The sequence below is a fragment of the Brachyistius frenatus genome, unplaced genomic scaffold (genome assembly GCF_029030835.1).
Source record: "Brachyistius frenatus isolate BFR_SWC_R1_liver_20210118 unplaced genomic scaffold, ASM2903083v1 Contig_45, whole genome shotgun sequence".
Lineage (NCBI taxonomy): Eukaryota > Metazoa > Chordata > Actinopteri > Embiotocidae > Brachyistius > Brachyistius frenatus.
The window spans coordinates 2,908,887-2,930,042 of record NW_027210644.1 but is presented as its reverse complement, the minus strand read 5'-3'; the positions used below and the strand labels follow the sequence as shown (position 1 = coordinate 2,930,042).

At 39.7% G+C, this 21,156-nt stretch overlaps 1 protein-coding gene across 5 annotated transcripts in view; it reads left to right on the top strand.

Moving 5' to 3' along the window:
• erc2 (ELKS/RAB6-interacting/CAST family member 2) overlaps window positions 1–21,156 on the top strand; it is a 43,047-nt gene that overhangs the window by 8,432 nt on the left and 13,459 nt on the right. For 3 of the 5 annotated variants that reach the window (XM_069703336.1, XM_069703338.1, XM_069703339.1), the window contains 11 exons: window positions 5,456–5,479; window positions 6,664–7,098; window positions 7,407–7,481; window positions 9,954–10,109; window positions 11,254–11,421; window positions 11,996–12,163; window positions 13,144–13,281; window positions 15,603–15,743; window positions 16,009–16,149; window positions 17,783–17,818; window positions 20,105–20,307. In XM_069703336.1, the coding sequence (XP_069559437.1) occupies window positions 5,456–5,479; window positions 6,664–7,098; window positions 7,407–7,481; window positions 9,954–10,109; window positions 11,254–11,421; window positions 11,996–12,163; window positions 13,144–13,281; window positions 15,603–15,743; window positions 16,009–16,149; window positions 17,783–17,818; window positions 20,105–20,307 (1,685 nt within the window). The remainder of the gene's footprint in view (window positions 1–5,455; window positions 5,480–6,663; window positions 7,099–7,406; window positions 7,482–9,953; window positions 10,110–11,253; window positions 11,422–11,995; window positions 12,164–13,143; window positions 13,282–15,602; window positions 15,744–16,008; window positions 16,150–17,782; window positions 17,819–20,104; window positions 20,308–21,156) is intronic. The other 2 variants (XM_069703341.1, XM_069703340.1) reach the window with 2 other exon arrangements.

The following is a 21,156-nucleotide window of genomic DNA, read 5'->3' as shown; positions in this document are numbered from 1 at the left end:
CTGCAGAGCTTTAGTTAAAATTTGTTGCTGGTCATAATGACTAGAGGTAATGATTAGCCCCTGTTTTCTGTGCTACATTTGTAATATACTATACTATTGGCTCAGGCTGCCTTAACACTGAGTTGTTTGACTCGAATTCAGACACATTTTTTGTCGTGTCAAAGCTGGACAAGAGCTGCTGGAGGCAAGTGTGTGAGCTAGAGCGTACCATATCTGACTGAGTCATGACCACTGCTGCTCAGCCACCCAGTCAGCCCTCATCAGCGCATTACACAAAAATGGAGGCTGAGCTCCACATATTTCTCTGCTCTGTTTGTCCACGGATACAACGCCTCACATATGACATGTTTTTTTTATTCTTTACTGTAAGCTGCCAAAGCGTTAGAAGTGAGAACACGTGAACTGGGTGGGACAATTGTGTCTCCTAAAATGTTGATAGAGGTTCAGTATATTTGGAGCACAGTGTGAATAAGCATTTGTGCTCATGTCCTTTTGTGTATCATACAGTCTGTGGTGTGTGTTGAATGTCTGTGAATGGGGCTGGGTGCTTTCTGATTAGAGGTTATTTCCCTTTGTAGTTGTTCAGCTTGTGTGTGCAGCGCTTTAATCATCCCCACCCGTCTGTAATGTGAGTGGGAGAGGTGTCGTCACCATTATTTGTTTTCACATATAATTCATGGCTCAGGTGCACACACTACGGCGTGCATTAATGCAGGATGTTGACTTGACATTTAGTTCTTTTCATTCTGTCGCAACCAAGCTTGCAGCAGTCATAAATGATGCGTATTGATGTTTTTGTCAATGTCATGACATGTTGAGCTCATGTGGACACAGGAAGTATCATGTGAATGGTCACTTAAAGTGGGTCCGTCCTGTGGCAACCACTCCCCATCTGAGCATATAAGATGGCTGCTGCTTCATCCAGATGACAGGAAGGTGTAGAAATGAGGAGTCTCCCTCCTTCGAGACAAGATGAGATGCAAATGCAGAGAGCAAGGCTGGTATGATTAAAATGGGAGTAGAGGATGGAAGAACAAAGTCTCGGGGATAAGACATGTTACAGTCTGCTGGTGTCTTTTTCTCCAGAAATAACAGAGGTTTAGATTTAGATCAGAGCTGCTCCACCAGTGCAGAAACTTCCATCTTAGCAAGTAAAGTAAGAATCTGATAATACAAATGTACATGTCTTTAAGCCACGAAATGAAATGGAATAACACAATTGATTCAATGGCAATTTGACATTTTTTAAGAAACAATCTATAAACATTATATTTTCACAAAATATGGTGAAATATCACATAATAACACAGATAACACAGTAGCTATTAAGAAAAGTGACAATTCAATAATTTTTACTCAAATAAGGTATTAATTTCATAAAACCTACATAAATTGTAAGATTGATAGTTTTGTAACAAGTGGACAACTATATCTTGAAACCTTTTCAAGATATAGTTGTGATCTGAGGAAAAAGGTGCACCTGTTATTGTGAGTTAAGATACATAATCTTAGGTGATGTTTGAACTAAACATAAACTCATGTAGCAAGTTGTTGAGGATCTCTGACTCAGCGTTTCCTTTGTTCCTCATGGTTTTGAGCTCTCACTGTCTCAGCTATGGGAGACCCATGGTAGCCTAATATGCATACTTAAATTCAAATAGGGTAAAATAATGCTTGAACCAAGTAGTGTTTCCTCTAAACATTATTTGAATCAGCGATGTGTGTTATCATAATTTGAAAAAGCTTTAACTTGGTAACATTTCTGTAGATGAAACTCAGCCTTTATATTTATTTAAATGGTTTATTGATTGCCTGCACTGGCAGACTGACTGTCTAGTTTTCATGCAAAATCATTGAAATTATACACTTCATCTCGTCGTTACTGATGAGGCTGTGGATCATTATTTTGCATTAGTATGAAGTGAAAGATTTGATACATGGTATTGAATCAACTAGTTGTAATTAATATTACATAAGTCAGATGTACCAGTGTTCATACAGTCAGCATTGTCCTCCCAATATTCCACAAACAAATGAAATGATCGAACATATAAATGTGATCATCAATGTTGTCCAAAAGGTTTAGGACACAACATAACAGGTTCAGATTGAGCTACAGACTTTTGTTGCATGTGATTCCCTCCTTTTGCTGCCTGTCTCTGACCTCTGCAGTGTCAAACAAAAATGTAAAAAACACAACTCTTAAGAAAATATTTGCCAGTATCAAACCTATATTGGTGAGTTGATCCACCACTTTGGTCTGGTTACTATTGGATGGACTGTCATGAAACCTTTTACAGACATTCAGGTTCTGTGGAGAAGGAAACCTATTGCTATTGCCCCAGACTTTTTCAGTGGTGGCACAAACAGGTTGACATTTTTGTTTTTTAGTGAAAGGTTAATTGTTCTTTCTGACCAGATATCTGCAAAACTAATCACATTTCCATCAGCTAGGTGCTAATTAGCATTTGTTTGTGTGCTGATACACTGAACAAAGATGATAAACAGGGTAAATGTTACATCTTCTAAACATGAACATATTAACATGGTCACTATGAGCTTGTTAACATGCTGGCATAGGCATACAGAGCTGCTAGAATATCATCAGAAAGAACACAACCTGCAAAAAAAAATACCTTTAGGAATTCAGCATACTTTTACTGACTCTCAGACTTCTGCATTCACACCACTCTGTAGTGTTGGCTGTTATGGTGTGGGTGTAATTTTGTATTGTCAGCCATCACGACATACAACACGGAGATTAGGAATGTAGTGAGCAGTAGGCTCCTCCGACTCAGCGCTTCGGAGCTGTCCAACTGTCAGATAGAAACACCCACTTCCTGTTACACACAGACACACACATACAGTATAGCGCATATACCGTACGAATAGCAGCTTGTTCCTGCGCCTCTTTGAGTATCCATCTGTGGACAGAATAGCTTTAACAGTTTAGCAGTGATAGTGGGTTAGCTCCTGAACCGAGTAGGCAGCTGGTTAGAATAAGGTTGGGGTCAGGCTAAGCCTCATAAGATGGCTGGCTTGGGTTAGGATAAGGTAAGGGGAAACACATATGACTTCACCTGCCCCGGAAATCACTCCCGAGCTTTTGAATCTAACACCAACCCCCTAGAAATATCATTGATTTCAAGACTTGTGTGCAGACAGAAGCCTCTCAACAACACCTGGATGAATTATGGTGAAATCTAGTCCAGGTATTCATAGTCCTCAGAGGATGAAATGTGATGATTGCAGTAAAATTACCTCTAGCACTACCAGTAGAGAAATTGTTCCCCTAATGGTGACACACAGTAGGCTACTTTGATTCCCACAAAATGTTATAAGGATATTCATAAAAATGGCTATTGGTAGCTCTCAGAAGGATTCCCTGTTTCTGCATGACAGGATTTATGACAGCCAGTCACCCCTGGCTGCTCCAGGTGTCAGAGAGAGAGAAGCACTGTACCTCAACATCTCTCCTTGAAACCTCTGGAATCAAATTTTCAGGACATGCAACAAAAGAGAAGCCTTCTCATGACCACAACGGCAATATCCGCTGAGTCATGACTGACTAACAGGAACTGCTCCAGCTCTGTGTGTGATGGGGGGATCTGGGAGGATTGGCCATAGTCATCTTAACCCACAGTGCAAGTATGCAAATGAGATCATTGGACTGTCTCCTGCAGTTTAGTTCCAACAGGGCAGGTTATTGATCAGGGAGTAGAGAGAATGTAGAAATGGGAAAGGATAAAAGAAAGGATATAAGGAGAGAGAAAAAGGTCTGTTTTCAATGGGGTATCAGCATGAGCAGGCATTTATATTCTACATGTCCAACCATTCATTATTCATTCTGATTAGCCAGGTCTAATTACAATAGAGCTGTTTCTAATTCTGGTAAAGAAGACTTATTTCTTAAGTGTTTTCTGTGCACAGTTACCAAATGTTATTTTTGTGAGGAAGACAAATGCTTATCAGTAACCAACTGTTCTAGTTTTAAGGTTCAGGCACTGTACAAACCCTTTCGTTGTTGTAATTTATACTGCCAAGTGATGACAGAAGGAGTGCCACTATGTGACAGCGTGTGTAACATGGAAATCAGTGGTTGGCGCTTAGTAAAAAAAAGAAAAGAGATTTTGACATGTATTAGTTGGATTCTTTGTTCAAATGGCACTGACTCACAAAAGGGAGTGTGACCTAAACTGTTGTTTGTTGTGGAAACTTGCATTCTCCACTTCACAGAAAATTCACTCCTAATATCACTCCACAAACACTGCCCTCTGATGGTTGGAAGGGCACATGCTTTACATTCACACAGTGTTATGCCAGTTTTGTATTGGGGAAGTGGGAAGAAAAACCATTAGTATGAGAGAATTTAAAGAGATTTACTTTTTTTGCATTGGTATTTGTGTTATTATTATTATATTGTAGTTATAATTGTTATAAATTAGAGCTGCAACTAGTGAGTGCCATAATTTTTTTTATTAGTCTGGATATTATTTCTTGATTTTATTGTGTGGTCTACAAAATCCCCATCCCCAAAAATGCCCCAAATAATGATCCAGAGCCCAAGTTAACCTCTCCTAATGTCTTGTTTTGGAAGACGAACACCCCAAATTGTATTGTACCATCACCTGAGAGAAACATGCAGCTTATAATTTACATTTGAGAAGCTGGCACCAGATAACGTGTTGCATGTTTTGTTTGCTTAAAATTAAATGATTTATCACTTATTGTTTAATTTTAATGATGTTTAACAACTGATATTTACAGCCTCATAATAAATTAATTAAACAACACTACAGCACCTCATCTCATTCTCATTATCTCATTGCTACCACACCACCACTAATTTGAATTATAATACTTGTATTAATTATAACTCTATTATGGCTGTTACTACAACTGATAATAATGTTAGACCCATCTAATCTGAGATCAGGTAAAGTAAAAATCATTGTGGTTTATTGGAGTCATTTTAAAGTCATTAAAATTCCTTACTTCACCTCTTTCCAGAAAGGTCATCTTGATAAAATCATTTATTATCAGTAAGACTTTTTTTTATAGCAGACATTTTGGTCTCGAACAAAAAACACAGGTGAAACGAAATGCATTAACAAAAGCTCAGTTCCATGAATTGTCCTTGTAAGCCATGCCAGAGAGTTAGCAGCATGCACTACCTGGACCCTGAAACTAGCTCACTTCAATGCAATGTTCTTATTAAAGCCATTCATTTCACCTGTGCTTTTCCAGCTACGACAAGCTAAAGTGTATGTTGTGAAAAAGGTCCATTATGAATATATTGTGTACTGACTGAAGGCTAAAGACTGATAAACTGACTGCTCTCATTTTAAACTCTGGCTGGTTTGCGTTGATCATCCGTCTCTGTTGCATCAAGCTCTGACGCTCTGTTTTCACCATACATATGTTTTTTTCTGTTCATTCTGCCCATGCTCTGCAGCTGCTGGATGCCAGGAGAACCAAGGTTTGTCCCTATGTTTGCACCACGTGTTGTGTGCACAACATAGAGTCACCTTCAGTGTGGCGTGTATTTTCAGACACCTGGCAATCCCTTTGCACCGTACAACCTTCTTCTCCTATGAAACCTCCAAAAGAAAGTGAAATATTTTCAGCAGTTCAGTTAACCTCCTTGTCCCGTGAACCGTCATTATTTTCCCCATGGACTCTGTAAAAATAGAAAGTGATTCGTTTGTTTATGTTAGTCCAAACATGTCTGATGCTCCATCCCCTTGCAGTACCACAAACCCTACAGCCCAAGACTGCCTGTAAAGTTGGTTTTATTTCAGTGAAACCCCTCCAAATCATGACAGGGCCATTTTCTGGGCATACATTGATCTGTGCTTCTCAGTCTCTTTTCTGAAAGAAAATTGTATCAGGCGAGCCTTAGTCAGTCTCTGACAGAAACATGGCTTAAAACATTATCCCCTTAAATGCAGAGCTGACATCCCTACAGACAATAAAATGCGGTATGTTAGGCTTAATAGTGTATGGTTTCACAAATTAATGGACATGCATACCTTTATTCATCATATGGCTGTTTCATCTCTAGTGTATGGCTACTGTAGCTTCTGTTTATTTCATAATTTGACTCATCCAAGTCTACGGTAACAGCTCATATAAATAATCATGAAAACACAGCTTTTTTTCCACATTGTACTCAATTGGCTTGCAGATACATTTTCCTTATTACTGAATGCTGCCTCTGTGGGTTGTGTCCAGGCCTCTCAGGGTGAGTGTTAGAGAGCAAAGACCTCTGCTGTGCTGCAAGAGGGCATCAGGATGCTCTTCGATTTGATGAGCAAGTTAACAGCCCTCCCTGGTTGTTCTGCTCGTGTTTAAATAAAAGAGCAATCGTTCACAGCGCATTAATAAATGAATATGTTTAGCAGCTGGTATTGATCTGTTTACAGTCCATTTGTCTCTAAAGACAAGGTAAGTCATGTGTTCCCCATGTTTGACATGCTTTGGCATTAATCCACAGAACTGTGTGCAAAAGCGTTTCAGAGGTGTGTCTTTATGTGTGTTTACCCCCATGTGTAGTGTTATCGTGAAAAAGGTTGGATTGTGTGTTAATCCTGAAATGAATTTCAATAATTGTTGAGTCTCTTTGTGTGTATACGTGCATGTGTTTGTGTGTGTGTTCCCCAGCATCTTCAGATGACCATCCAAGCACTGCAGGATGAACTGCGCACACAGCGAGACCTCAACCACCTGTTGCAGCAGGAGAGCGGTAACCGCTCAGGTTCTGACCATTTCACCACCATCGAGCTGACAGAGGAGAACTTCCGCCGGCTGCAGGCCGAACATGACAGGCAGGCCAAGGAGCTCTTCTTGCTGAGGAAGACCCTGGAGGAGATGGAGCTGAGGATTGAGACCCAGAAACAAACACTGGGAGCCAGAGATGAGTCCATTAAGAAGCTGCTTGAGATGCTGCAGAGCAAAGGGCTGCCCCCCGGGTCAGGCAGGGCATCCGAGGAGGAAGAGCAAGAGAGAGCCAGGCGCATTGCCGAGGCAGAGGCCCAGCTCGGACACCTGGAGGTCATTCTGGATCAGAAGGAGAAAGAGAACATCCATCTACGTGAGGTATTGTATGACCAGGATTATGTTGATGTTAGTATATGGGATTCAATGTGCAAGAGTTAAAACTGAGGGGTTTTTGTTTTGTAGTCACTAGATGGCAGTGCTGAGTGGCACAAAATCAATAAACTGAAAACTGCAGAGCACTTCAGCTGATGAAACATTTTGTATGTATAAAGATAAAGTTTCTGTGCATTGCGTGATGAGCTTTTTTTTTAAGTCAACTTATTTTAGCCAAATAATTCTACTTTCATTAGAGGTTATGAATGATTTTTCTTTCCTAGTGCAACATAATGTTCTGTCTTTTCTTCAAGGAACTGCACAGAAGAAATCAGCTGCATCAGGACCCAAGCAAAACCAAGGCCCTGCAGACCATTATAGAGATGAAAGTAAGAACTTGACTCACATACATTATGACCATGACCACATACAACAGCTCTAATACGATAGGGCATTTTTTTTTGTGTTTGTTTGTACTCAGGGGACTGCCATGGACAGGCCTTGTTTTATGTTAACCACTGCATGTCTAAACTGAGGCCACTGCTGATGTCTATTCTGCTGAGGCTATTGTTGTCATTGTGATCCTCAGCAGCTGAGTCAATCGTCAACACACTGTCACATCTCTATCCCTCTCCCACACACACACACACACACACACGCATGCACACATACACTCTATCAGCTCATAAAGCTGTTGTGTAAACAAACAAGAATCAATGTTGCAATTCAACATTTTAGCTTTTGTGGCTTGTTGAAGAGGCAAACCTGCCGTGGCACACTGGTTTCATGACAAGCAAGGACATAGTTCTCTCCATAATAATATTTTCAACAGACTCCCTGCATAAATAACAGACTCCAGCATTTCAGTTTCATAATGTTCAGACGAGTGTTGTTCAGAACTATTGTGCTGCTATTGTTTTAAATTTTCATTCAAGGTTTCTAAGCACAGTAAATATGTCATACTGAATTACAGCAAAAATGTGTAAGAAATGATTGTATTTAATGTTGGCTGATAATTCAGGCCTTGAAATGGTGTCTTGGATTTAAATAATTTACTCATATCATAGGTGTAAATTAGCTTCTGGGGAAGCACTGGAACCATCAGCAGAAAAATGTGTAGTGTTTTATGAAACATTAAAGCTCCAGGGGGATTTTGAAGGTATTTTACATATTAGTACAAACATACATATTCATTTAGGCAGTATTTAAGAGGATGGACTTGGATTGCTGTTCTAGAGACCCCACCCACCACCATGAAGAGTGACTTCTTTTTCTATTTTTCCATACATCCATATTCCATTCTTTAACACAGATGCAGTTGCAACATGCAAACTTTTAAAATACAAATGTGCTTAGATTGTATTGCATGGGTGGAAATATCTCTTCAGTACTTGTTGTACTGTAGCTGGATATGGCAGTAGAGATATCAGAACCATCCAGCTACTGAACCACTATAGACACCACCAGCCTCACTGCAGAGGCCTGACATCACTTCCTCAAAATAAATCATGACATCATCGCTGAGCTGACACAACCCCTCTCACTCGGCTGGATCGGCACTGTGCAGGCCCCAGCCTCCCATGGCATGGTCATGTGATATTCCAAGCTCTAGGATCCTGTTGATTTTCATGCAGAGCAAGGGAAGTCCCGCCTCCTCCTCCTCCTCCTGTGCTGTGCAGGAAGACCCTGCATCTCTCCCCTCTCCTCTCTCCCTCTGCTGTGTTGATGCTGATGGAAGCACGAATAATCCTCCCTCCTCCCTCCCTCCCTCCTTCCCTCCCTCCATCCTCACTCACCAGAGACAGTGCACAGTATATAGCCTGCCTGCTGCTACCATGGAAACAGGTGTGGTTGTTTATGACAGTGAGAGGCTAGTATGCAGGGAGATAGAGAGAAAAAGAGACATACAGAGGCAGGGAAAGAGAGATAAAGAGCAAGATTTACTGACCAGGTCGATGTACCAGTGATTACATGTGGATGGAATAAAATCACTCTTCTTTGAAGGTACGGTGTCTTGTGTCGATTGCATCAGTGTTAGTTCATTGATGTTTGTCTCGTAACACGGAGACTGAGGTGAGATGCAGCAGCAGGGCGAAGTGCATGTACATGTGCAGTGCTCATGTATTGACGTTAACCCCTCAGATCCTTCTCCGGTAGTCCATCACTCCTCATTACGATACATTACCCATGTTCATCTGCAGTGGGCTATGACTGACCCTGCTTACGGCCACAAGTTCATAAGTTCAGATGAAAGAAGGAGAGACAAAAAGAAAGAAAGACAGGAAGGAAGGAACAAGGTTGCTCTATGCTCTGCTGGAGAGGGAGATGGACCATGGCTAATCTTAAAGACGTTGTATTATTTATTTAAAAAGCCGTGAAGCTAAAGCTGCACTCACAAGTCGCAGTACCGAGACTGGATTCTGCATTGATCTGCAAGCAACTACGGCAAAAAGCTACAGCTTGTTACTTTTCTTCCGTTCCCTCTGCACCTTTCTCTCCGGTCCTGGCTGATCTCTCCGTGCTGGATGTGCGCTCAATATTTCCCAATGGTGATTAATCCTCCGAGCCGCTGCAACGAGCTGGGTAGAAAGCATTTGATTTCACCGACAGATACTGCAGTTGCCAGACCAAAGAGCGTCTTCCATTCTCTCTTTATCTCCCCATATCTTTCTGCTCTTGTTTTTTTTTTTTTTTCTTCCCCTCTCTGTCTATATTATTCTCTAAGTCTTTTTTTTGGTGACTTTTAGGCTTCATGTCACCCCTGGACTCTTGTCTTTAGTTCAGGTTCATTTGCAGCATGCAACTTGTGGACATGCCAGTCGTGGTTTTGAGGTGTGTCTCCTCCGCATGTTTGTGTGCAGGACACCAAAATTGCCTCTCTGGAGCGCAACATTCGAGATCTGGAGGATGAGATCCAAATGCTGAAAGCAAACGGCTTACTGAACACAGAGGACAGAGAGGAAGAGATCAAACAGATGGAGGTCTACAAGAACCACTCAAAGTTTATGAAGACGAAGGTAGAGACCACTTGCACCGTGCATGCACACATGGATGAATGATAAAGCTTGATATAGGAAAACCAACATGTTGTATAGGGTACAGACAGATCTGTGTAGAGAGGAGAGTACTGAATAAAGCTGTCTTGTTACTTCAATTATCTGCTTTAACATTTAGCATCAGCAGAAAAGTGCCCTGTTGGCAACAATCTTAGAGAAGCTTGTCTGCTGTATTTTAGAAAAGCTCTACATCAAGAAGCAAAAATCAGCGAATGCACACTTTTGAAAATACTTTTCTTCCTTAATTATATGAAAAAGAAAAGTACTTAATTTTTCTGCTGCTAACTAACAAATACAAATTGGATTATGTTCAAAGAGTGCAAAAACAAAAGTGTCATGTGGTGTAAAAAGTGTATGCCTGCACACAAATTCAGTGACAGCTTCCATTAAACTGATCTCACTTGGTTTAGTTTTTAGAGCAGTCAGCGATGCTATTTTGTGTTTGCATGTCAGAGTTAGAGTTATATTGTCAAGCCTCCAGCATAGCTACCTGAAATCGGCGGTTGTGTCACGGTGAATGTGTCTGTGGCTCATATGTCTCTTCAGAGCTTTGACTCTGTGTTTACATACCGGTCCGCGTATTAGTTAGTCGACCAGGCGCAGACCAGCCACAGTTTTGTCATTCTATTTTTAGACCTCTTTTCATCAATCATGAATAGAGATGATGTATAATATATGATGAATGCAGGGGAGTCAGTCCCAAATGCATTTTTAATGAGAAAAGCGTGTTGATGAAAATAGTGCAAAAGCTGCACCAACTAGCTCACTGTTGAGTTAAATGAGGTTTCTCATACAGACGAGCACACAGCCATGTTGAGCTGTTAACCCTCATGTTGTCTTTGGGTCAAAATGACCCGCAGCTGTGTTCAACCAAGTTCTATTTTATTTTCATACTTTTTGGGATCATTGGTGACAAGGAGGCTGTGAGGGTTTCTTTAAAGAATGATGACCAATGATCCCCAAAAATATAAAAATATAGAAATAAAATAGAACTTGGTTGAACACAGCTGCGGGTCATTTTGACCCGAGGACAACACGAGGGTTAAAAACATTAGAGTGCTATTGTAATGGGTTGGTCAAGTGATCTGTTTTGTGTGTTGTGCAGATTGACCAACTGAAGCAGGAGTTGTCAAAGAAAGAGTCAGAACTGCTGGCTCTGCAGACGAAGCTAGAGACCCTCAACAACCAGAACTCCGACTGCAAACAGCATATCGAGGTGCTCAAAGAGTCTCTCACTGCCAAGGAGCAACGTGCTGCCATCCTACAAACAGAGGTAATGGAAACCCCTCAGCTTGTTTATACACATACAGTAAATCACCCAAACTAAACACTGCCCCACAAAAACACTCTCATCCTCCAAGCGAAACGGAGCGAACAATGCGTTGGCCTGGGGGCTAAGGGTTATTACTACATATCATATCAGCTCTTTGTTTACTTTGGGGACTTCATATTAAGTGAATTGTATCCCAAGTCACCACCAAAGAAATATTGTTAAACAGGGCACAGCCTCCGCACATCTTACAGAACTCAGAAATATGAAAAAGCTGCAGTAATATATAAATAAATGTTGCAGCATTGTGGTCACTGTATTGCTCAAACTGAAGATCTCCACAATAATAAATACTCGCTCAGCCCCCATGTTTTTTTTCTGCTGTAGTATGGGGATTAAGTTAAGAAGAATAAATACTTAAAAGCTCTTTGAATCAATGTTATTTTCCATTAGGGTTTTAAAAATAGGCCACTTTTAGAGTAACCAGCCCCATGCACATTACACAAAGCTCTTTTATTTTAAGTAGGCTCATTTTGTGGACTTCCTGTAAGGTGTTTGTGACTGTGTCGTGCTTCAGGTGGATGCTCTACGTCTGCGTCTGGAGGAGAAAGAGTCCTTCCTCAACAAGAAAACCAAGCAGCTGCAGGACTTGACGGAGGAGAAGGGAACTCTCGCTGGAGAAATCAGGGACATGAAGGACATGCTGGAGGTCAAAGAAAGGAAGATTAATGTCCTGCAGAAGAAGGTGAGAATCAGTGGTGAAGGAAGCCTCACCATTCGGAGATTTTAAGGTTCAAATTCTCACTGAGGAAGATATCAAAATAGATATCCATATTACTCTTTGAGTTATTGTGACATTATTTATTGACTAAAACAAACTGTAGTGTGTGGGCACATGTCATTTTACTCCAGATGTGGTCTGGAATTTCAAATGTAGAGTTATTAAATGGGTCTTTTTGTCAGACTCTTGTGTCCTGGACTAAACTAGTCACTCTGTGAATATACAATGCAGAGTGGTTACTCTCTCCATTAAGAGTGAGAGAGCCTCTTGCTCTCAGGGGGAAAGTGTCCATAGAAAGACAAGCAAGAAAATATTTCTGCCTCACTGGCTCTCCTGTGTCTGAGCTATAAATACTTACAGAGTGTTACTCCCTCTCTCACCCTGACCTGCTCACCCAATCCCTTGGTTTTATTTTTTCTTCCTTTTTTTATTAAATTTTTACCTTCAATCTCACATTGTTTATCTCTTTTTGTCATCTCTCATGAATTCTGAAACTTAGTTTTTCTCCTGATGTGGGTCTTTGGTGTTGTTTCTCTATACTGTCATTAACATAATACAGCAAATTAGATCGGTGCACATATTTCATTGTATTGTTCTGTGGTAAATACTTAATTCCCATTTGCTCACAAATAGCAGCTTGATATATATATTCTGCTCCACACTTGGTTCTGATCCTTAAAACTCTCTTTAAACGTTGGACAGTTTTTGATGTCTTACTTAAATGGAAAACACTTCGTTGTAAAGCCCCAGCACATTTCAGACTACAAACAGGCGTCGTCTGTGGAGGGTGTTAATCTTCAAAGACTTCTGTAATCACCAAGTCTAACTATTACACCAACTTTAAGTACTGCTCTGGTTTTGAGATCACACTTTTTTCTACCTGTGTTGCTTTTTTTCCTCCCCGCGCCACCACCATCCTCCCGGCCTCCTCCTCACTGAGTCAGATCGAGAACCTGCAGGAGCAGCTGCGGGACAAAGACAAGCAGCTGGGAAACCTGAAGGACAGGGTCAAGTCTCTGCAGACCGACTCCAGTAACACAGACACTGCCCTGGCCACACTGGAAGAGGCACTCTCAGAGAAGGTAGCACCGCAGTATTAGGATGGATGCAGTGAGTGTTCATGGTTGTGATGTGAACAGCTGCTACATGACTAAACCATTTTCAAGAATTAGGGTTGATTTCAGAGCCTGCATTCATTAGTCTGCTAAAAGTGCTTTTTTTTTTTTTTTTTTTTTTTACTTCGAAGTGAAAATAGCACACAGTACACCCCCATTTTCTTTAAAGCAGCAGTTTTCGTATTTCTCTACCTTTAAACAGAGCGAGGCTACAGCACTGTTTCCTCCGTTTCCAGTCTTTAGTGAGCTGTCTGCTGATGACAGCCTCACTGGTATTACCTTTCTCATCTAACTCTTTTCAATTTAATTTAATTTAATCTCTATTGTCCAAAATATTAAACTTTTACTTTCAGTGGCAGATAAAGGTAAAAATCCTTCACTTTTACTTTACTCACAAACATAACAACAATAGCTATCTATCAAATCTTTCCTTTTAGAAATGCACTTTAATTCAGGAGAGATCCAGAAGTCTCCTACGCTGGTTAAGAGTAGATCCCTCTTGCAGAAGACTGCAGCACAGGAGCAGATGTGACTGCAAACCTACTAAGACACGTGTAGGAGTGATTGTTGGTGAAAATATCGGTCATGATGAATTATACATTACCTGAAGCAATATGTGTAATTCAGGAAAAGGTACATTTAATCTTCTAGATGATTTTTCATATGATTATTTCTTTACTACTCCGGTGTGTTTTTCTTTTATTCCGATTCAGTTAGTGTTTCATTATTTCATACTTCATAAAACAACAGGATATCACCACAGTAAACTTCCAAGATGATGCAGCACTTTGGGAGGCTGGCATCTCATTTAATTTAGCATTTTAGTAAAAAAAAAAAAAAATTACTGTTTTATATTATTATTTCATCCTATATGGTACTATATTAGTTTGGTGTTAATGTATATACTATAAGTTAAGGTGTAGTTTGTAAGAAGTAAACCCCATTTCTTTGGACATTAGGGAGTGGAAGTGAGTCACTGTAGCATCCAGTGGTTTGCTCTGAGTTCTGTGCTACACTGCAATCTGTGATCCATCAGATTCTGTGACTGACAGTGTTGGTTAGGTTTAAGCATGAGGAGTGACGGCAGAATATCAGGACATGTCACTGAATCTCATGCGGAATAGATATCAGTCAAACACTAGTTCTTATAGTATCTGTAGTTTGGTAAAAGTTAGTCATTGTTTTGTTTTTCTATAACTGATGATTGTAAAGTTAGATTGTATTAGATCAGATAACTGCTTTGAACCATGTATCAATAGCAAACTAAATATATTAACCAGACCAGACCACTGCAGCACTCTGTAATGTACATTTTGAATCACATACATACAGAGAGGACCCGGTAAGAGATAGACAGCGATGGGAAAAACTTAATGGATTTTTTTTGACAACCTACTGCCCCACAGATGCACCAGCCCACCGGGATCTGTCCTCCTATGCCAGATTATCAGAACACTGCTAACATTATACTAATTAGAGGCTTTTATGAGCCATTGCTACATAACCATCATTAGCATTAACAGCTGTTTACTCACCAGAAACGTAGCAAATTCAACTTCATTATTATACTCTCCAAAAGCTGTTTCTCAAGCTGTGGATGTTAACTCTTGTTCTGCTTCTGTTTTCCCAAAGGTTTCAGCCATCTTTTGTTTTTATAGTTACAGTCATCATAAGTTAGAATGCACTATTTCATTCTCTGACGTTGAAGTGAGGGCAGACTTTATGGTACAGTGAATCACTGTACAAAGTGATATACAAAGTGTTATTAAGAGACAGGCCAGTCTGGCGCTAGCTGGTTAGCATGCTAACTTAAGTAGATATTTCTGCTGCACAACATTTACAAATCTCTGATAAAACATCAACACATAAAGTGGATAGGTTTAGTCTATTTTTAAATGCTTTCAACTAAACATTGCACAGATTTCACCTTAATAGCTACTGGATATATTACTTTTTTCACTAATGGAATGAAAATAAGGTTGTAATTTTTTTTTTTTAAGAATAAACAGATGCAAACCTTTGCTTGGTTAGTTTTAACTAGCATGTGATTCATTATGTGATCACTTAAGAGCTGCACTTAAAGGTTAATGTTTTATTTCAAAGTTCACGTCTAGTCAACATGGACTCACAAACCCTTTTAATTCTGTTTGTTCGTTTGTGTGTGTGTGTGTGTGTGTGTGTGTGTGTGTGTGTGTGTGTGTGTGTGTGTGTGTGTGTGTGTGTGTGTGTGTGTGTGTGTGTGTGTGTGTGTGTGTGTGTGTGTGTGTGTGTGTGTGTGTGTGTCTTAGGAGAGGATTATAGAGCGTTTAAAGGACCAAAGAGAGAGGGAAGACAGAGAACGTCTGGAAGAAGTGGAGTCATATAAGAAGGAGAACAAGGACCTGAAGGAGAAGGTCAACAGCCTGCAGATAGAATTAACAGACAAAGAGGTCAGTGAGTGAAGAGGGTGTGTCCACATTGCTGCGTATTGTACACTTGTGTTTCTCTACTCGACTCTACTGTACTGTAGAGCATGCACTGCACCTCTTTGTTTGTACTGTACTGCATGTAATTAACCTCTTTCTTTCACTAGGCCTTTGTGTGGCATTTAAGCAGTTGCCTCTAGAACTGTGGCCTAGTTACAGCCACCGAGACTGTGCTGGCCTGCCTCGTTTAAACCTATGCTAACTGTCTGTGCTGTCTCTCCACCTGCAGGCCAGTCTAATTGACCTGAAAGAGCATGCATCATCCCTGGCATCCTCTGGCCTCAAGAGGGATTCAAAGCTCAAGTCCCTGGAGATTGCCATCGAGCAGAAAAAAGAGGAATGTAGTAAGTTGGAGACGCAGTTGCAGAAGGTATGTGCACATCTCAGAGCAGAATCACTCATTATACACTGTATAATGTGCAGCTCTGATTTAGAATTCATAAAACAGGTAATTATCCATTTTAAACCGAGATCCATACTTCACATTTTTTTTAGCAAGCATAGTAAGAAATAATAATATGTTTTTGATTTGTTCCTAGTTTTTACACAAGTTCTAAGTTCTACTTTACTTTTCACAGACGTCCCTCCTTTTTGATATATTTGTATGAAAGCAAATATATCAAAAAGATGAGTAAAGAGGGAAAAATCCTCAGTCCTGATTCAGTGCAAGCAAAACCCTCCACAGTGTAGCAAAGCTAAAGTGACATCACAGCAGTCTGCCATAGCTAATAGATACTCATGCAAAGTTTCGGGTGTTGGGAAAACAAACTTACCACGAGCTTCATGTCGCGGCATTTGATCGTATCACACGATCTGACGATGAAGTCTACATTCAAACGAGTACAATTCCACAACAAATAAGCAATTTTATCTGCTAAAGAAAATAGTTTTTATGATAGGAAGCTCGAGAGCAGCGACTGCATGGACCTTGTGGTAACATTGTTCTGTTGTTTGTGCTGTTTCCACGGTTAAGAATTAACTCTCAGTCCCAAATTTACATTGATGTTACTGTTGTGATTAACAGGACATATTGAAATGAAGACTTTGCACAGATGATTTCGATGATTTTGTATTATAAAGACTGGCCCTATTAGCAGTAAAGACCAGTTGAATTCTCTTTTTGAAATATGAATGCCTCTTTGCTGAACCGTTGAGAGCTTCTCTGCCCTGAATGAAGGCTGCAGAAATGTCCCTCATTAATTGCATTGAACTTTAGATAAGAAGCTGGGGCTGCCTGGCCCACTGTAAAGCACAAAATTAGCTGTGAATCCATGAATGGAGGCTTTTATATCATTTCAAACCTCAGAAAAAATTTACGATTTCATTTTATTTTTACACTAAAAAGGTGTGATTATATACAGGCTTAGTGTGTTTTTTCTTTGCTCATGTATTCCTACTACGTCCACTTTGTAATATGTACTATTTTCATGGAGGATGATTCTGAATGATCACAAATTCTTTAACAGAATGTATTCTGTTGCATTTAATAGACACATTACAAATAGACAAAAAAAAAAAATCAAAAAAAAAATCAAGGTCTGAACTGTAATCCTTCTTTAAATTGATTCTGTGTTTGAATAAAGTTCCGCATAATCTGGGCTCAGCAAGAAGCTGAACTGGCCTTGTATAAAGCACAGTTAATTATGATTATGACAACCATCCTGCTTTGTGTCCTGCAACAAGCTGCCATGCTTTGTTAAGGTGCTGCAAGGAGCAGACAATCCATTAAGACCCTCTCCCCCTAGCTTCCTCCCCCTCCATAGTCCACAGACTCACTGTGTCGGTTCCTCTACATTTGTTGGTGTTGTGTTGCTGTTAACTTGTGTCAACACATGCTGTACTGAGACTATGCTACTTATCTGTCAAACATGTATTGTAACATGTCTGATCCTGCTGTTCTCTCCTTTTGGCTCAAACTAAATCTTAACATTTACTCTCCTGGGATCCCCCCCCACCCCCACCCTCCTCGTGTCCCCTCCTCAACCCCTCCGTTTGCAATGTAGCAAGCTGAGCAGCTATTCAGTCACATGAACAATCCTGTAAGTCCCTCTCTCAAGCTCTCTGAGGCACATATTGGTAGCATGAGGACACTTCTTTGAAATATGCTACATGGTGATCATGCTGAATCCCAGCACAAGTTCTGCTTTCACCCACCCAGATGCATGTGGCTTATTGCACCTAACTGATATACTGAGCTTTACAGTGCACTCAGAGTCCTGTGCAATGTAATCATTCTGTCACTGTTTGTGTTTGTGACAACGTGGTGAAACTGGTGCTGAATATATACCCTACTTACAGTTTATTTTGTCAGTTGGAATAAGCACACTCTGTTTATTAGGTGCACCTACTGTAGGTAAAACTAATGCACCAATCAAATACAACAATCCTACAGTAAAACATGTTGAAACTGTCTTACAGAGGTGTTTATTCGACTTTATGATCATTTTGGAAAATGTGCTGCCATTGAAACATATTGTATTTTACAGAGAAGGGTTTATTTTATTTAGTCTAACATTATGTTTGGTAAAGAAAAAAAAGAAAGATATTTCAGTATAATACAATGCAGTTCAACAGCACCACAATTGAAGCCCCCAAAATGACCAACACCTTTTTAAAACATTTTCAACAAAAATGTTGAATAGAATTGTTTCAGGACTGTTGTATTAGACTGCATTCATTTTAGCTATGTGTACCTGTGAGGTTTGTGGTCCTGTAGGTGGTTTATCTGTGATTAGTTATTTATTTTTCAACTCCAGAACAACTTTTGCACACTGATGTTGCAAGAATTTTAAGATAAATCTTGGTATAAAATTTTTTACATGTAATAAGTCCAGTGATAGGGCAGTTGTGGGACAACAGGGCATTTCAAAGATTATACTGGTTCATAATACAGCAAACCTGTGCTTTACCATTGAAATACATGTGGGAAATGCAGTTCAACAATCCCAAGGTCCTGTCAGACATCAACCTCTTCACAAAGACTTCTCAGATACTTTATGCAATTGAAGTCACAGAAAGTAGCCAGGGGTCAACTTCAAGTTTCCTCTTATCGTGACCCCTCCAACCCCAAAATCAAATTTAAAAAAGGCATAACGTTTGTCAAACTGTGATAACAAACTTTTCCTAAATATGTATTTGTTGCTGAATTAGGCTTAAAGATGAAAAACTATTTTTATTTTTTTTTTTTTTTTTTTACAGAATAAAATTATGTGCATTTAAGTAAATATCTAAGTGAAGCTTTAAATTATTTTAACATCAATGATAACATTTTACATTTTCTTACTTGAGCGATTGAAATCTGTTGGAGTTTTGTAAATTACGGATACATACAGTTGGCAAATTAAATTCTCTTGTAAATATTTTTTTATTAACACTAAAATGATAAGTGAGTTTGAAATGACTTCACGATTTTTTTTTTAATCATCAAATCATTGACAATAATACCGAAAAGGTTAATTGTAACATCATCCCTCATGTTTAAAATATTCAATGTAAAACAGATTTACCTGATCGCTCTTGCTTCTCCCTCTCTCAATTCTTTTGACTGACAATTGCAAAGACTGTGCGGCTTCGTTGGGTTTGCATGAACTGGTCGACCTTGTTGCATGGTGTCAGTGTCAGTGTTGCCGCGCTTCTCTTTTGTCTCAGTGTGGTACGGTTAGCTGAGGTATCAGCCGTGGTTGGAGATCACAGCAGTGTTTTGGTGGATGGCTCTGTATAACTTTGCAACATTTGTTGACGTGTGGCTGCGTATTGTCTCAAAGGTGATGTGCACCTATGCAGTGTAATTCATGCAGTTACAAACTGTTGCAATAAATAAGATTCGTCTACACTGACCAACGTGCAGATTTCAGATTTTGACAGTTCTGATAGACAACCAGTGGGACAGAAGCATGATTTAACGTTTAACTGCCTCTGATTTGTTTCTAGTTTTTATTATCAACGTGCTGCACAAGCACAGACACACAAACAAACATAGACAGTCCTGATTTCTGCATACTCACCAAGTGTGCGAAGTGACTGGGAGTCTCAGAGGGCCATTTAAATGGAGCTAAATAATAGCTCTGTTAAAGCTAATGAGCCAGCACCAGTAATGATGCCTCTGTCCACAACATTTGACTCTGCTTTATTCACTCAGAAAGACAGGGAGAGAGCAAGGGAAGTAGATAATATAAAGCACTGATGGACTGCAATGTACTGTATGTATCTCTTTTTCATGAGCAGTAAAACATTCTGCATGATTGTTTGGACATTTTAATGTTAACTGACTCTCTCCTCTGGTGCGTGCATGTTTGTCTGCGTCTTTCCTTGGTGTGTCGCTGCAGAAGGCCCACGAGGTGGATCACCAGTCGGGCTCCAGAGGGAACCCAGAGTACGTTGACCGAGTGAAGCTGCTAGAAAAGGAGGTTGGCTACTACAAGGACGAAGCCAGCAAGGCTCAGGCCGAGGTGGAGAGACTCCTGGACATCTTGCGAGAGGTGGAGACCGAAAAAAATGACAAGGACAAGAAGATTGCTGAGTTGGAAAGGTAGGTAATTCTGACTCTTTAGTGAGGTTAGTTAAACCATTACATGACATGTTAACCTGCAGTTTAGTCAGTACTGATTGAATCCCGCCCTTTTTGTCTTTCAGTGTACATTGCCTGATATTGTTATAATTCCATAGATTTAATGGGTATATTTGTGTGCTAGTTCAACAATATTGTTACATTATTACACTTCATTTATTTGACACATTTGTTCAAATCAGTTCACAATAAGTGCATTAGTGTTTATTGTTTTGTTATGCATACAGTATATATATCAGTCCCTCCAGGATTTCGGAGTTGTTTTGTGATTGTTGCAATCAAAAATGCTTGATTTCACTGGTTTTCTAAAAAAAAACTTTTAAGTAGGTTTTTTACGGTAAGATTTCGGGAATTAGAAAAAATTGCAAATCGAGTAAAAAAAAATTTTTTTTTTCAAATAACTACCTCAATAATATATATTCACTTCCTTTGATAATAAGCATGCTGCACATCACATACATATTTAGTTGTATAGATCTTTTTTATCTATATTTTGAATGTAGAGAACCATGTGGCTCACAGTTACAAAACATTTGTTAAAGTGATGAAGCTTTACAAAACGGTCTGTGACTGTAATACAGAAAACAAAGGCTACATCTGCTGTAAAGATAAAGACTTTAAATGCTGTTTAAAAATATCATTTTAACACACTGTTTGCACAAAAACAAACTGCAGTCTCTTACAACTTGAAGTGTGTATAAAACTAATTTAACATCCTCATTCCCATGATAAGACCACATTTCCCACAAACCCTGTCACCTGAGTTTTGATGGTGAGAGGAGGAGGAGCAGAGCCTTGCTGATTGTAAAT